The 18,248-nt window shown below is 45.2% G+C and overlaps 1 protein-coding gene across 11 annotated transcripts in view; it reads right to left on the minus strand.

Moving 5' to 3' along the window:
• LOC105281789 (AF4/FMR2 family member 4) overlaps positions 1-18,248 on the minus strand; it is a 334,516-nt gene that overhangs the window by 298,946 nt on the left and 17,322 nt on the right. For 8 of the 11 annotated variants that reach the window (XM_026968017.1, XM_026968014.1, XM_026968009.1 and 5 more), the window contains exon 2: positions 14,000-16,423. The exons of 1 other annotated variant lie outside the window; for it this stretch is intronic. In XM_026968017.1, coding sequence (XP_026823818.1) covers positions 14,000-14,185 — 186 coding nt within the window. In that variant the 5' untranslated portion in view covers positions 14,186-16,423. The remainder of the gene's footprint in view (positions 1-13,999; positions 16,424-18,248) is intronic. 2 more of the 11 variants (XM_026968012.1, XM_026968011.1) reach the window with 2 other exon arrangements.

Below are 18,248 nucleotides of genomic sequence, written 5' to 3' on the forward strand. Positions count from 1 at the left end.
TGAACATGCGCAACCTCATTGTAAGATCAGGACGCTGCGCGCGAGAACGACTTTTTAGAGTATAGTTGATTATCATCAGTTTCCCGCATCGGCGAAAATGTCAGACAAAAATTGCTTTAAATCCAATGATGGGGTTACCGTGGTTCTCGACCTACTTTAAAATTCTATTTTGATGAATACATCCCGTTAAAATGACATGCTACGAATTTCTAGGATAAAAGAACGGCAAAGGTTTCTCGATGAGAACTATGAGAGATCACTGTAATCTCTTTTTTTATTTTATAATAAAAAATTAAAATATCCTGAAATGAACCGATGCGACATATAGTTTTCTGTTGTTGTAATTATTATTATAGTTTATACATCTCTATATTTTTTGGAATAAAGATAAAAAGACATCAGTGCATAAATTTCAGTTTAGCTGATCCAGTTACGTTTGAAACAATAACCTATATCAAAGTCATTCATCATTGTCATCAAAAATAAAAACAAAGCATTATCATAAAAGATAAGTCCCGAAGTTAAATTCATCCATCATTCATCGTACGACCGGATACATTTTATTGACTGCCGAATTAATAACTTGCGGTAAGCCGCACTGGGAAACATTGGTAAATAACGTCGGCAGATTTTGCAATTTTGCGTTATTTAATCAAGTGAGCTATTGAAAGATGAACGATGCACGACGCAACGGGGCGGCGACAGCTGCGTACGTCCCGAATTACATAATGCGTGAGGACAAATTACGCGCGGATTCCGCGCGTATATGCTATCCATCAGTGGTATCACTTCGCACGAGAGAGACAGCGCGCGTGCGTGCAATCTGACGTGGAACTCTTACCTTAATGGAGCATCACGATTTATCAATTAAACCAATATATCGCCCGGTACGATCGCGACTTGCGGCATGGCGTGCGTGTTTCTCTATCGGCCGTTCGTTTATCTACCTCCTGCGTCTCTATCTTCCACCCCGGCGTTCTGTCTACGTGCCATCTATCTCTCTCCCCGCCGCAGTATTCCATCGGACCTGGATACATAATTCTTCGAGAAGAACCACTTCCTATATTACACGGTGGCGCGCGTTAACGTAGTAGCTTCCAGACTGACTCATGATATTATTCTCGGACGGGAGGGGGCGAAAGGGAACACGCGAGCTTCTTCGCGTTGCGTGTCACGCCGCAGGGATCGATAAATAAATTTTTGCATTGCGTAAACCTCGATACTCAGACGGAACGGCGTCATACACGGAGGCATTCGATACGTCCACGCACATCTGATACGCCGTCGCGGTTGAGACGAACGAGAATATGGGATAATACGAGGAATGAGATGGGACATATATAGCGGGATATGTGGAATAACGATAGAATAATGAGAACGCACGATAACGTACCAGTGCACTGATAACATAATGCGTCCGCCTCGATCGCCATTAAATAAATAATAAATCGCAGATCGTCCGAGTGTGAATGATTAATAAAAAACTTTCCACTATTAATTGGCGCTTTCGTACAACGTTGTCCGCGAACAATTGCAATTACTTTTTTTGCGCACATAATCATTAGCTCTTGGAACGTTTGCAGATAACGTTATCGCTTTATCTGCGTATAAAACATTAACATAAAAATGTAGTGAAAATCCGTCAACTACTGATCAATTATTGCTCTTCTCATTTACGATCGTAAGTGTAGTTATTCGATAAAATAATATAAATATCCCAGCGTCTGTTAACACTGACATTGCTATTCTTCGTGGAAAAGATATTGTTTTCTAAAATCAGATTTATAGGAGCAGCAATATAATGCCGAAGATTCTTGATAGCAGAAAAATCCGGATGAGACTCCGAGGATGGACCTACCTATATAGCGTAAGTCACTCCGGAAATCGCTATCGCCGTGCACGCCACCATAATGTAAAGTTCGATTTGGAGAAGAAACGACGCTATTAGAAAGTCTCGATAGCCCCGGAAGCCGGAGCCCGCGTTGTGCACGTAGCGGAAGACGATACATTTTGAAGTCGCTCAGGTGGACCGGATGGACGGGCGCGCCGACTCGGGAAGACAACACTTGAAGCCAGAGAGGCAAGTTTCCGCGACCGTTTACGACTTGTAAGCTCGACAGTTCGATTATACCGTAATGTTTCGAGAAATCTCTGAAACCCGAGTTTGAACATTATCCAAGGCGACACTCCGACATCGGACGAAGTCCACCGTGTGTAATGACAAATTCCACTATAACATCGGGACAATGGTGCGCCGCGCAGATCGATATTGAACTGAAATATCCATGACGTAACACCTAACATCGCTTCGATGCCATCAATATTTCCGAAATATCGATAACCTTTCCGATAGCCATCTATGAAGGACTCTTCCGGACCTACCCTCCATCCCCCGTTCCCCCCGCATTTCGATTTCGTGTGACATCCTCTTTAAAGCGATAGAAGTCGACGCCCTTGTATTCTAAAACCGTTTGGTGTCCGGATCGTGTGGAGCGTCTAAACTCGCATGGTACAATAGTTGCGAGCAGGGGAGAGAGGTGGCGAAGGAGCAGAAAAAGGAGTAAAGTACCACGAAGAAGAAAGGAAAAGATTCCCTCCCTCTCTCTCTCTCCTTCCCTCCCTCTCGCTCATGTGCGCGCATGCACGAGCGCGACAACGACGGGTTTATCTCGCATAGCTCGGAATAGAGGTAACTATACCGTGTGGCATGAGCATACGTAGGCACGGAGGCAGCAGGACTCCGGGGGGAATCGATAACACATGACGGCATATAGGCACATACTGAACTGACCGCAGAATGCCATCCGCGCGCCTCCCATCGTCGTCCCTCTCACTCGTCTCTGCATCCCTCTCGCTCCTGTACATATACTGCCCCCCTTCCGTCCTTAACCGTCTCCTGAACCACCCTGGTTGCATCCCTCGCGACACGCACGAAACTGCACCCGAAGCCTGCATGTCCCCGCACGGATGGCACGACCAACCCCCGCAATCTCTCTCCTCCTCTGAATCTCCCCCCTCTTACCGCCGATTTTGACCGCCCCGTTACCTCGAATGCTACCGCCGACTGTTCCGACGTTCTATTACACGGACTAGCATTGCGGCTAATGCCGTCCGGCCGTAAATTATGTGAAAGCGATAGACGGCGAACTGTAGGTGGGTAGTGTCCCACCTGTACGGTTTTTCGGGTTGCACGTGGGACGAACGCATCGGAACCCTCACGGTGTTTCAACCGCAAACCCCAACCTGCGAGAGGGATTTGGAGAAGTTGCGCCTGCGATACCTGCCGGATCCACCCGACCGGATCGAGTCATCTGGTTACGAGAGCGAACCGATAACGAGCGGCCATACGTTTGTCGGCGGCTATCCGCTTGTCCGCGTTTCGATCGCGCCCTATACCTCGGCAAGCTCCTGAATTTCTTAATCGGCTTAAAATTTGAGTAACGTTAAATGAGGTCATTTTCCACCTAAAACGATTATTTCGCTGCCAAACTTTTTAAACCGACCTTTAATAGCTTTAGTTTAAAACCAGTTAAAAGAACATTAGAAGCACATAATGTATTTTTAACGTTCTTTTATAAACATGATACTTTTGTTTTATTCTAAAGTCCGTGCGTGCGTATGTAAAATAATAGTTATAATTAAAAATAAAATATAAATTAATTTTTTTATTTATTCGCTAATCATGGAACATGTTTATTAATATTTTGAAAATGAAGCAAAATTGACAAATATGAGTACAACAAATTATCATAGCCATATTTCTTCCGAGAGTATTTGGAAAAATGATAAACATTGCGTAGCGTACATATCATACAGCAATTAGACTGTCTTAGTCTAATTAGACTGCGTCTGAAGCAGTCCTCGTAACGCGCATTGAGCCAAATTTTGCCAATGCGCCAACGTCTTTAAGGGAAGGATATCCGGTGACGATCGGTAATAATCCTCCGTTTGATTACGTACGCGAAAGCGATGCTGACTCAGAGAGACGTGGCCTGAAGGGGAAAAAGAAAAAGAGACGGCAAAGGTTGAGCAGGTAGAAGATGGTCTAGAGGACTCTTGATCTTTCGGGGCAATTAAATGAATTTCCACTCGGTTGGAATAGCAAACGTTTAGACTGCTCTACGTAAGATATTCCGGGAAGCTCTCGGGAATATCAGAAACGTAATATCGGGAAGGAGGAGCAGAGGCGTATTTTGTGGGCCAGAAGTAATACACGGAAACCTGACTCGTCCTGCTTGGCTCCGTCTGTCGCGGTCGACCTGCTTGCTTGCTTGCTTGCTTGCTTGCCTGCTTGCCTGCTTGCCTGCCTGCCTGCCTGCCTGTCTGCCTGCCTGCCTCCTGCTTACCTATCTATCTTCTCCATCTGTCTGTTGGCATGTAAACCCATTTACTTATCACGTGTCGCGAATCAATTTCGTCCATGATTGTAATGATCGACTCGATCTCCCCTGTGTCTCACATTTTGTCTATAATATAACGCTTCAAAATTTCACATTTTTTGAACATATCCAATAGCCAAGTCCAATCTAATAATGCAAAAGTGACAGTGCACAATAGATATTTCATTAAAAATATTTGTAGAGCGCAATAGTTCGTACTTGTCATACGTGACTACCCAAAAGCAAATTGATTTATGCAACAATTCCAGTTAAGTATATTCAATATTAGGAGCATAAATGAATTGATTGCAATATAATAAACATGATTAATCGGTTCAGCTCCATTAATCACACCGATTATATTTACCTAAGCTCTGCATAACGCTCTATAATAACGCGCGAGCTATATCCTCGCCCGGAAACAGGCGCAGAAATAGTATATTGTGCAATGCAAAACTAATGCGTACTATACTTCCACTTCCATAAACACATTCATAACACATGACAGTTTAAGATCATGGAACTGCGAGTTACATACGGGAAACGTATCGCTAACCATAATACTCGCAATAAATTATCAACTATCAAAGTAATCAAACAAATCTAGTCATCGCAACTAGATCCAAGTTTGTATAATTCCATACATTTGAGGTGATTTCAGACGATCCGTAATTCCGAGCACAGAATTTCATACGCGCCATGTAATATGAAAAATATTTGAACAATACACGTGCACGTACGCATATATGAAATATATGAAATATATATGGAATATATATATCAAAAAATATGCTGCGCACGAAATAGCAAGTAGATTTTGATCGTAAATTATAGATCATACAAATGAGTTTTAAAATACGCTTTATGTGTACGAAATAATTGGTCGATAATGGATATGCGCGTTTAACAGAAACAGGCGCATATGCCGACGCTGTGATATTTACCTAAGCGGCGCATTAATAATAACGCGAGCTATATCGTCGCCGATACCTGGAAAAGGGCGCAGAAATAGTGCAGCGTGCAGTTTAGAAGTAATACGCGAGAACCTGCCAGACCATCTGCCTGCGCCAACCGCTTACTTGTCGCGACCTGTGTCTGTCTATTCGTGTCGGCGTGTAAACCCGCCAGTCTGTCTACCGCTTGTCGCCAACCGGGATCGATTCTATAACTAACGATACGGGCCCCGTGTCTTTTCTATACCCTTTCGTATCGCGCCTTCGTAACGTCCTATGGCATCGCCTCCTCTCGCGTCCCCCTTTTCCAACTATACCTACTATTCAAGAAACCGACAAAATTCTGTCAATTCTGTTCTGCACCTGGCAAATAACATTATACAACTTGTTTTATTTATTTTTCTTTTCTTTCAGATAGAAATGTCAAATGTTTCAAGTAAATTGCATACTAATGCTGCGTACATGTAAAAGTTAATACTTTACATCTTTGTAAATATTTTTGTTTTTGAAGTATCTAAGAATCGTCTCTCTGGCTCGTCTATACTTGAATGCGCGACATTTTGTACGTGAATATGCCGGCTATTCCAGTGTCAACGACTGCGCTTGATTGACTTCTTGCTTTCGTCTTTCGTACCGACGCACGTATGCGATGAATTCGCGGTATGCCAGCGGTCACGTGCCACGCAAAAAGTCAGATGCCCGAGAAATGCAGCATGCTCTCTGTGCGCTCCGTTGAAAGACGAGTCGTACGCCTTCGCCAGTGACGCGATCGCGAATAGCTTACACAGCAGGTCATAAACAGTGACAAAGTCTTTTTACAGACAAGAGAAAGAGACGAATACTCGAATAGTCTTTGACAGACTATACTTAAGAGAAGTAGTTATATTTATCACACATCTAGAACGATGGACGACTTCAATGAATTTGAAATGAACTATATATATCCTGAGAAAAGCGTAATTTAACATTTTGAATGTATGAATATTTTACACGGTTTACTTTGAAAGTCCATAGCAACGCAAAAGATTAAATTCACTGGCCCGTAATTAATTTACCCATAAAAAGAACCTAGTCACCTCGAGTTTTTCGAATTACCTTGCACATCAGCGGTGGTTCTCTACGTGTAAAGCTGGCGTGAAGGGAAGCAAAGAGAGACAAAAAAAAGAGAAGACGAACAAGAAGCCCGTCTTTCCGCATTTTAATCTTCCTACAACGCGGACGAGAATATTGAAAAATTCTGCGAGCGCCGAACACCTCATCCTATCGGACAGGTACATCCTGTCGAGTGGTCCGTCAGAAGACGGGGAGGGGTCAAGAGGAGGAACACTGAACAAGGGTGGAAGGGAAAAGTCTCGTAATCGTCGAGGGAACGATTCTGCTCACGAGCACCATGTCGCTCGCTTTCGACGTCGCGCGTTCCGTATTTTAGTCGCGCGTTAACGGACGCGACAGGTGCAGCCGAAGCCGCCGCGACGACGGCGACGCCGACGCCGACGCCGACGCTGGCGGCGGCAGCAGCAGCTGTTAACTATGTTTTTCGTGTTTACCGGGGTGAAACGCGGCCGGTCCCTCCCTTCTTCCCACAGTCGCTCGCGTTCCCAGTCACTCTCGCGATTTTCCGATCCCGCTCGCCCTGTCACGCGGAAATACGACGCTGTCGTTGCCCAGTGAATCCCGCAAGAATCTAATGTTACTGTACGTTGACCGACTCGGAGGAAACTGTGCGGCAGCCGCTTTCGCGTCGAGCTTGCGTGGATTCAGACGAAGCTTGCGCAATTCTCGTGGCAGACAGCGAGAAAATTCATGAATAATCCTTCGCTCGTTTCTTATACCTCGTTTCCTTATAGTTCGTTTGTTATACTTGTATCTTCTTATACACGTATGTTACGATCGCAATGTATTATTACATCGTTATTTATAGAGCCACGTGTGTGCGAATATCTTCCAAGTGAAAAAAGTTGTTCTATTCGTTCAGCAAGGTCCTCGGGAGTTGCATAAATCCGTAACCAGTGTGGGTCTTCACCGCGGATCGTATCGACATTCGCTGATATGTTTTGAATCCCGAGTGTTCTAATTTTCGTATTTAAATACGAAAAACGAATGAGCAGTCGCGTTGGTCCACGCGATTTCGACGATCCGACGAGTCAATTTAATTCCGAAAATGAAACAACATTGGCTGTTTGATTTATCTCGTAGCGGTGGTGCCCGGCGCTTTTGGAACATAGCGAACTTATATCACTTCCGAAATTAGACTCTTGCATAATGTTGATATAATATTCCGCCACGCAAATATTGATAGCTCAAACATTAAACTTGCGCGCGGCAAACGGGTGGCCCGCCGCAACGATATTAACATTTCGGTCGGCTTTATTAAGCGGCGCAACAAAGAAATTTTATCGCGCCGTGTCCCGCATCGGCCGTTTATCGCGCTCTCAAACTACGTTCAGCCGTTTTATTTCCGTCGAATTTTCCTAGCCGGTACAGCGAGTATGCGCGTCAATGCGCTCGCACGTAGCAACGTCCCCCGGTATTATCGCTCGTGCTCGAGCGATTCGTTTATCAGCGTGAGAACGGGGTGTTATCACGACGGCCGCCGCGAGCGCATACGGCCTGACACACACATACACGCGCGCGCGCGGTAGCAGGAAGAAAGAAAACGCCATTGGCGACGGCCCGTGACGAGCCGATAAAACGCGCGTCCGTGCACGACTTCCAGACGTGGACGCGAAATTGCTACGTGTAAAGATGCGCGGATCTAATGGAGCATCGACGTTGCTCCTGCACGTTCGCTGCGATTTCGAATTATTTCAGCAATACGCGATTCCTCCCGTGGAAGTATCGAACGAAATCGTTATCCGGTGGCGTCCGATATCCTGTGTGCAAAAGTATCGACATCGATATTTAATTTCAGCGTCGCGCTGGTCTCTCCGTGCCCGCGACATCTGTGCCCGAGAAATGGCCGTTCCCGCGCCGCGCGTAAAACGCTCGACAGCCGAATTAATTGAAAGTTTTAAGGTAATTGGAATCGATAACGCGCCGAGGGTGAATAAGAGCTACGAGCGTGTGCGAGGGGGAAGCGCGCGAGTTCGTAGCGCAGGGTGATCGGTGTCGGGAGAAGGTAGAGAAGAAGGAGGAGAAGGAGGAGGAAGAAGAGGAAATGTTGGGTGGACAAAAGACAAAAGCCCGCGCGCGCTCTCTCTCTCCCTTCTCTCTCTCTCTCTTTCTTTCTCTCTTCAACGTACTGTACTGAACGATACCGAAGAGAGAGAACTTGGCCGCATCTAACCCGGTCATATTCCCCTTTAAATATAGGCTCCGACGTCGATGTACGACCGCGCCGGGGTCGGGGCAGCGACCGGCGACGAAGGGCGCGGTACGAAACGCCGATTAAACCGAAGGTCTACTTTAATATCGCGCCGCGTCATCCAATCGGCCTAATTGGAATCGAACGTGCGGATTCCGCGACGGCAAACGGAACGTAACGTTGCGCGTAATGTCGCGAACCGGCGCAAGAGGAAACGGTTTAATGACCCGCCTCGAATCTTTTCCGCGCAGCGTCGTAACCGCGCTCTCACCTCGCGCTTATCCGGCGGAAACGGCTATCAGAATTCTAACGACACTCTCCGCACTCGCGTATGCCAAGGCACCGACTGTATTTGCAACAACGGACTTTTCTGTTTAAAATCGAATCTTTTTTTGGACTAAAATATATCGCGGCATCGGTGACTTTCGATTTAGTGATGATCGATAGTTCCGTAAACTTATTTCCTGCGCTGCAATTAGAAAACGTTGTTCGTCGTTAAATTCAAGCAAGTCGTACTTTTTTTAGGATGCAAGGTGTAATTAACGAGTTTCACTTAGCGTTGAATATTAAGGAGCGATGATAGTACTCGACATATCGATTTCTAATTCATCTATGTCATAGCATTTGGTAGTAAAATTAGATTCTGTCATCCTGAGGTATTCCGCACGTGTAAGCGTAGATATAAGAAGCGATCGTGGCTGCACTGACCATTCTATTAGAATAATGCAAGTAATCTCAAACAGTTTGTTGAAGTTGTCAAATGAAAATGAAAATGAGAAAAGTTTAGCGGCCAGTCTACGTCCGACGCGATGCGAGATCGATCAATATCAATTAAAAGACTGGAAGAATATTTGTCGCGTAACTTGTCGCGCTTTTTTATCACTCTCAACTACGCGAACTATATTTTTAACAACGCGTGCGAACAAAACGTTACGCCCCACGGCAATTCGATGTATCGCATTGTCAGGAATAAATACATTTGAATACCGTTCATGTAACGGAGAAAACAGCTGATGCGGACATGTTATATCAAGTAATTCCATGTATGAAAAAAGGAACAGAGTAAGAGAGAGAGAGAGAGAGAGAAGGCGAATCGTATTTCAAAACTATATATTTAAACTATATATTTTCCTTTTTAAATACGAACGGAATCGTCAAGCTACGAACGTTGCTCTAAAAACTAGATAGTTTAATAGGATAAAAGTAACATTGGAATTCAATAATTTTCCTTTTTTTTGTGCATGTTTTTAACTGTACCACTAGTTTTCTCCGGCGACAGATATTTTCCATTAACATGATATTTGTTCACATGGTTGCTTTTGGCCAGACAAATAAAAGCGACTTCTATGTAATGAGACTTAAAAGCTTTCTATTGTTCTCATTATCACACATAATGTAATAACGTAAAATTATTAAATAAAGTCAATAGCTTCTAATTCGATAGCTGTATGTAAATTTCTACGGCGGAATAGAATAACAACCGTAGAGATAGCTTATAGCAGATTAAAATAAGATATGAAGCCATCTGGTATATGAAGAGATGGTAAACAACAGATATTTCGTGTCATAAAAGTCGGGAGATGGATCACATTCGTAGTCATGAGCTTTCACGCGATGCAAAATTACGAGGTCACCAATACAATCTTGCTTTATTTCGCAAAATGTAACTCTTGCAGTTAACGTAACAATAAGTTCTCTCTTATCGGGCGTGTACTGGCGTAACGAGAAGAGGCCGCGCAAATTCTACCCGCGCGGCAATGAGAGTCAAATATACGCGCGTCTCGAATACGCTATTGCAGTCGAATCGATACAAACGCGCGGACGATTCGTTCGCATGAACCAGCCAAGATACACCCGGAAGTTACCCATTCCCCTCCTCCACCCCCGAAATTAATCTAGCTTCTGCCCGCAGATACCATCTACGCCAAGAGCGAAGAGCGATAAGACGTAGGAAACGACGATAGCCACTCTCCTTTATTTCCCAGTCGAAAAATGAGTCTTTATTTCATCGGTGAAATGCGAGGAGAGCCGCGTTTCTGGCACCTAAACGGCGCAAGAAATGAGACCGACTCTATAGAAGACTCCGGGAACCCCAGGCAGGCAGCCGAGGTCCGGTGTACGTAATGCAATGGTTTATTGCTAATATTTCTTGGGCGTAATATCGGCGCTCTCGGGAGCGCCCCGGCTTCCTCTCATATACGGCGAAACTCTTAACAACGTCTCGCCGGCTTCGAATCCAGGAATCAGTACCGCTCGCGCGTATGTGCACGCGGACACATCTCTTCGTGTCATACAGGAGGATTCGATCTTGTATTGTCCTGCGAATTACGCGGTACTATGTCCATGTTGGCAATCTAACGGATTTCTTTACTAGACTAAAATTGAGACTAAAGATAATAAGATCTTTAGTTTCGACATTAGCGTAAAGAAATTTGTTATCGAAGTTTTAAAGCACAATAGGTATATTACTGAAATCTTACTCTCTCGGTCAAACTTGCAGAAAGTCAAACTTGATTTTCCAAGGTATCATACTGAACGATCATTTATAACAAATACGTGAATATCAAAATTGCTGCAACACGCAAGTATTTGATTTTTTTCGATGTACAGATGTACCAGCAGAGAAACAGCAGCAATTCAACTTTTGTTGAAACAAAGTTAGCTTCGAATTCGTTCGGGAATACATATGTATCATTGATTGCTGGTACCTCTTCTGAACCACCTTGTACAAACACTACGACGCGTACACACATATGCGCGCGCGCTCCATTCATTCGGAGCGATTAAATGTAACGAGCGGCATTATCGAGGAAGAACGCGCGAGAACGGAGAGGCAAAGAAAGGACCGAAGTTCGACGGACAACGTGGCCTTTCAGGCAATATCCGCGACATTAATAGTTTCTAGAATTAAATGCGGTTTGGCCCTTCTCTCACCACATGATTGCATTTCCCTATTTCTTGCCCAGAACGAGTCAACCGTGAACGCGTTTCGAGAATATTCAGACGATACGACAGCAAAAGCCGCTCCCTATGAACGTTATCTTTTTGCCACCTGTTATCTAATCGCGCGTTCCACGTATGCAGACGTTCGCGACCGAGCCTAAAAAGTGTTAGAAAACACCGCACGTTGGTGCACAAGACGAAAATTAACAGTTGTAAGCGCAAAAGCGGACCCATGTAGGCCACGTGCTATTAATACAAATGACAGCAATTAGATCTGGCACATTTGGGACAAGCTTCTCTTTAACGATAACTCGATGGCGATGCTAATTACGGAGCCAATGTTCTTTAACGGAAATCTGATTTGAATCGGATATCAAATTATATGTTAAAAATAAAATACCGTACCAACCAAACGATGGAGTACAAAAACATTTCAAATACGTTTTAATTCGCAGATAGCAAGTAGAAAATACCATTTGCATAATACATTATTATACATATTGATTAGCTATTTATTACGGAGCAAACTATAGATTAATGACAATTGATAGCAATATAAATTATTCTATGTACAATTCCTCAGCGTTAAGTACCACGTAACATTTAAATGAGCAGTTCTGAATATTTCCAGGATTTTAAAGAGTTTTTATGGTCACGGAATACATAGAGATTGATTTAATGTACAATTTCCGTCGACATAAAATATTTAACGCATGTTCGACATTACATTTTTAAACGGACACTAAAAAATTTCACTAAATTATTTTCATGGCAACGTTAATATAATCCATTCATTAACGCGTTTTGTTCGTTATTGATCCAAGATTTAACCTTTCAATCTCTCTCGCTGGTATCAGCCGATCGCCGGAATTCAAGCGTTACGCTTTATTCGCGACAATCTTCGTTTTCGTGTATAATGGAAGATTATTGCGGAAGAGTGTACCAACGTTACGGTATATGTATTCGCAATTATATGACTGCGCCGCGCCCGCCCCTTATACATACACGCATTTTACCTTCACGTTTTATCTAATCGCGGTCATGCGTGTATAGGTGCCATCAGACAATAAGGCACCGTCGACGAGGACGCGGACGCGATGTCGATTCGAGAGTCTCCTTCAATTTTTACATAATGCTAGTTGCCGCCCTCCGACACCCGTCTGATTTATCGACGATGTCGATTGGTATTCTCGCCCTCCACGCGTTGAATAATTGTCGCTATTAATAACTGCGAATTCAATTCTCCAGTTCAATATCTGCCGAGGAGACGGTGGGCCGCACCCTATCTCTCCCTCTTTCTCGCGTTCATTTAATCGCGCCTTGCTTCGAGAACGCGTACGAGAGACGGAATATGCTAAAATCCATATAAACCGGCGTTCACCTGGCCTCCCTTACCCCTCGAGTGCCGATAGCGCGCCGATCAGCGATAAGAGACTTATTACCCGTCGTAAATTACAACCGGTTCCTTATCACGCTGCGTGGCGTTACAAATTATCGGCTTTGTATCGGGAGATCAGCAGTCGGAAAGCGCGGTCGAGAGATCGATCGAAAGATCCCACAACATGCTCATATGTATTCATTTGGATCGATTGTAGCATGAAAGAATCATCACACGAGTAACTCTGCACGGTAAAAAGATCCGTAAAATGCGTTCGAAGAAAATAATTTGCAAATATCTTGCAAATGTGCAGTCATTTGTCAACATTTATTTCAAACGACAGCTTTGAAAAATTTTTCTACTCCGGTTAACACGATACCAAAATTTATACGAACGCGATTTCTTCCTCTGACTTCCCTGGTAGAAATTTATAGTTTTTAAGTAGTTATTGAACAGTTACTGATACTACACAGTAACTGATTGGATATCTATAAAAACTGCACAGATTTTTACCAGGGTTATAGCATTTTAGTAGCAATGTTTAAAGACAGCATTATTATATTTTAATAGCATAAGAGAGATCGATGTGTCACCATTACTTATCTAACTGGAATCGGAATCGTTTTTATTGAGAGATTATATGAGATTCTATCGACAATTACATGAGTAAGTCTACATGTATTGGGTATATTCACGATGCAATTATCGACGCTTCTTATTTCAATCGGATGACGATGCTACCGTTAGCTCATGAATAAATATAAAAACAGTAATACTGAATTGCACTATTGCTTATTTGATTAAATCGAAATACTACGAATCGATTTTATAGCAACATTAAATCGCGCTACGCAAACAGTCGTAAGAACAGTTAAATCCCACGTCTCATCAAGCAAGTGAACGCTTAGTTTCCCGAAAGGTGTCAAGTAAGTGAAGTCGGAGTTTATCGGTACACGAAGAAAAGAGGACCAATGATTCCGGTCCGCGCAAACGCGCTCGTTACGCGCGAGTACGAAAACTCGATTATGCAACGGTTCGTTACCTTGATACTGTCGTAGCAAGCGGTGACCCGTCCGTTCTGCACCTCGACGTTGGCCGGTGGATGGGCGAACTTGCACTCCGTGTCGGGCCTAGTGCACTTGTTGCGCTGGAACTCCCTGCAAACCTCCAGTTGCAGCCACCGCGAGTCCTTGCCGTTCAGTAGGTTATTCATGTTGACCATTGCCATTCTTCCACTCTTGGAAGACTCCGGAGAGATCCCCGTTCGCTGGCCTCTACCACGAGAGTAGTCTCGGACTTTCTAACACCGACTTCACCACCGATACTCCTCTCCCTTCTTTACTTCCTCTCTTCCCTCTCAAGCTCTTCCTCGTGATGGTGGGCTCCTTTTCCTCCGCGTCGCGCGTTCACTCGCGTCGGCTGATCTTTGCCAAGGATATATACGGTTTATGGTCTACGAACCACTACGCGACACGAGCTCGTCGGCACTTGTTCGTGGGATTTCGCGACGTCTAGCAGTGGACCCTTGCGTTCCACCACCCTTCTGCCTCGCGTCTCGTCAGTCTCACCAATCTCGCTCACGTACACACATTCATTCACCCCTCCCTTTCTCACTCGTTCTCTCTCTCTCTTTCTCTCCCTTTTGCTCTTGCCTCCTCTCACTACTCGCACTCAACGTACACTGTACACGAAATCCCGCGTGTGCCTCAGAGTCGTTCAACTACTTCAAACTGTATACCTTACGGCAGAAGACCTCCCGTTTAAGCGCGATGCGATGATCTTAGTGTCCCATGTACGCGTCTAGCGACGAAGCACGATTGTCTTCCTGTGCGTGGCTCTTCCGCGTGGGAACTCACAATCTTGGGCTGCCTCACCTTGGAATCGCGCTCTCCGCTCTCGTCGTTGCGCTGCTTATATATCGGCGAAGCGTTTCGCAGAAAGATTTGTATTTATCAAGCTATTTCGTAGCTTATCGACGTCGCTTCTCACACCCGATATCAATTCCGTGTCGCGGCGGAGACAATCGAAGAAGTGCGATTGTGCGGACTGTGGGCGTTGTAGATCGTTGGTTAGCGATTTTCGCGAAATCCTTCGCTCTCGTAGGCCGTGTGTAAAGGCGGCGATAGTACACGCGTATCCCGCTCGATAATCTCCGAGGGGTTATGAAAGCGATGACAGGCGGGGGACAGGATGAAGAGATATCTCACCGTAGGAGAGGGAAAAAAGTAGAAGCGAAGAGTGAAGCTATATATCGATAGCGATTAGGCTCAGGCGGCTTCGGTCGGTTTTAGGCGAGATGGCGGCCGCTACTCCTGGCTCCGTGATAAGGCGATGGCGAGAGTCGTCGATCCGTCTATCGACTCCTCGTTTCACTCTACTTCCTCTGTCTTCCCTCGATCTTGCAACGCGCCGCACTCGAGAAGCTGTAGCCGGGACGTAGTAGTAGTAGTAGCAGTAGTAGTGGTAGTAGTAGGTAGTAGTAGTAGTGATAGTAGTAGTGGTAGTCGGGCAAAGCTTGAAAGCCTTCGAAGCTAAACGTCGACCAAGAGAAGTGTACTCTCTAGACGCGCGCGCTTTTGTACGCTAGTATCTCTCTCTTCTTTTGTACACACAGCACAGACTGCAGTTGGTCGCCGCCGAGGGTGTACAGGCTCTCGCGCGCGCGAGCAGATGTGTGTATATGTATTTGCCTACGTATGCGTGTCTCGAAAAGCCGGTCGTGGCGTCCTTCAAGCCGGTTTTCAAACCAACGCGTGTCTCGCAGCGGTGATTCTACTGGAAGGAGCGGGACGGTGATGATGATGACGGTGATTGTAGTGGTAATGGTGATGGTGATCGGTACAGTGGAGGAGCCGATGCAGGACCGCGTTCACCACGACGGTCCGCTCGTGCTGCTGATGAGGTGGGAGGTGACGGAGAGGAATGGATCGCTCCGTGCGTGGAAAGGTGGTAGAAACCCTTACGCGCCGTTCTGCCGGAATCGGAAGGAACGGTGACGCGCGAGTCGGTTATTTCGGAATTCCGAGGGTGAGTGAAGGCGATGGATCTGGACGCCGAAGAAGAAGCGTGCAAAGAGAATGGTGACGGGAACGACGGCAAGTAGGGACGGTAAGAGATCGGTGTTGTAAGCACGTGAAGACGGCGGGCGACAAAGCGGGCGCGGAGGTGACAAGAGAGGGCAAAGGTCCGGCGGCCGGGTCACGCCTGAGGTTCGGGTCGTGTCGGGGTCAGACCCGAACAGATCCAGAAGGGGGTTCCAGGGGTTACAGGGAGGGGAAGGTGCGGAAACGACGAGACCGAGAGAGGGACGGGTTCCCGGGGGGTTAGGTGGGACGGGGGGGACTGGGGAAAGGAGAGGATTGCGAGAGTTAGCGAGTGACGTTGCGCTTCCGTTCCTCGGATTTACGTCATTTATTCGGCGCGCTGCTGGCTCCTCCTGCGCGGTCGAACTCCGGTTCCTGCTGTTCTGAAAACATACCAAAAGCGAAAACTCGCGTTACTGCGGATGCAAAGGCTTAAAATGCTTTCTGTTTCATGGGTTCTGGGCAATCTGGGATGAGGGGGGCGAGGGAACGGAGGAAAGGGCCAAAGGGGGGTTTAAGCGCAAGCCGCGAACAGACAGATAGGTAGTAGAGTCGGAAAAGCGCAGAACTACGCAATGCACAAGCACGCTCGAGCAAACGACAGACACTATCGGCGTCGAGAATGCGGACGCATCGCGATTCGAATCCACCGGACGAGAAAATATCGACGGACGGCGTTGTAGGGTCCGTAACACGGCTCGCGAGTGCAAGGATCTGCCGGGTAAAAATATATGTAGCATACTGCATCCCTTTGCAGCCTACGTTCGTGAGCCGTGTTCATTATTAAACGAGTTGTTGAATTCACCATGTCACAGTTCGACGGAATTCAACAAGGATGACTTTCCTTTCTTAGCTTTCTTTTGTAGTGGCGAGTTTGATATATATAACCTAGTCCAGTTATTGAAGGTATTGTAAGATAATGTAAGATATTATCTTTCGAAGTCAGGCAAATCTTTTATCGTAAACTTGGCCGAAAACTTAGCGAACTCGTGCAAAACTGGATTCAGGAACAGGAAAACATCACAAATGTAAAACAATAACTAGAACTATAATTAAGATATCAGAATACAAAAAAAAGTACAAAAACTCTTAGCAACTTCAGTCTTTTCCTTCTCAAAGAAGAGAGACGGTCGGAGCGCGATCCGCAAGCTGCCCACCGTCGCCGAAAATCATATGTTTATTTCCTATTATTGAATAAATTATTTGTCGCGTTTAGCGTCGAACACTGGCGCTCTCGCCGGTCGCTAAGATAATTATACTTCAGTATCAATGATAGAAATGTTCAGTATTGAGTACTATCGCAGTGATATCGCAAATACTTGATAATCAACTAAGCGAGCAGCATCACGCTACCGGTAGCGCCGTATAATTTAATAATTCCAGCCGTGAAAACTCGCTACGCGCCATAACTCTTCGCGATCTCTCGCGTACATTAGCCGGAGAAAAACTCTGTTTGCTTATGTGCAGCATAAACATCGTGGTGCGGAGCTCTCGGGGGTGAAGGGGAAACGGATGGGGATACACGCGATGGGGTGGCCGTGCATTTTATGTACGACGACGTAGAGACAGTTAAGGCGAAGAAAAAGGCACGCGCCCAGGACTGTAGTACAATTTTCCGTCGCGCAAGTAAGCCGCTTACGAAAAGCGGGCTCGAGCCGCCGTTTCTCATGTTACCTGGTGCGAGTTATGGCGACGTATGTGTGCACGTCGAGGCGCGCACACCGACAAAGAAAAACGTTTCGCGCGCGATCGTTTGTTTTCACCGGGATTCCGCGCGTCCGCCGAGAATCGTTGAAATAACACCACGCGGAGGCTCCGCGAGTCTCGCCCTAATGTCAGAAGTAGTAATTGTCGCGTGCTCAAGGGAAGTAACAAGAAAGTAACACTTTGCTATAGCGTAAGATCGTACGTTAATAAAATACTAGATATAAAATCATATGTTGATCTGTGTTACGTCCTTCTACTCAGAATCGCATAATAATTTGTAATTTTAATCAAAAAATCAAGTACAATAATACAGAAATATCTTTTAATTTCGTTATTAATAACATTAATTTATTAATAAAATGTGTATGTAAAATCTTGTAAAATTGTATTAACTATCGATATTAAATCGAATTCCAGTTTCTAACTTTTTAACTTTTTTACGATAAATTAATTTCATTTCAAAGGAAATATGTCAATTTAACTAAATCTTTATGCGGACAA

This window comes from Ooceraea biroi, chromosome 2 (assembly GCF_003672135.1).
Source record: "Ooceraea biroi isolate clonal line C1 chromosome 2, Obir_v5.4, whole genome shotgun sequence".
NCBI lineage: Eukaryota > Metazoa > Arthropoda > Insecta > Hymenoptera > Formicidae > Ooceraea > Ooceraea biroi.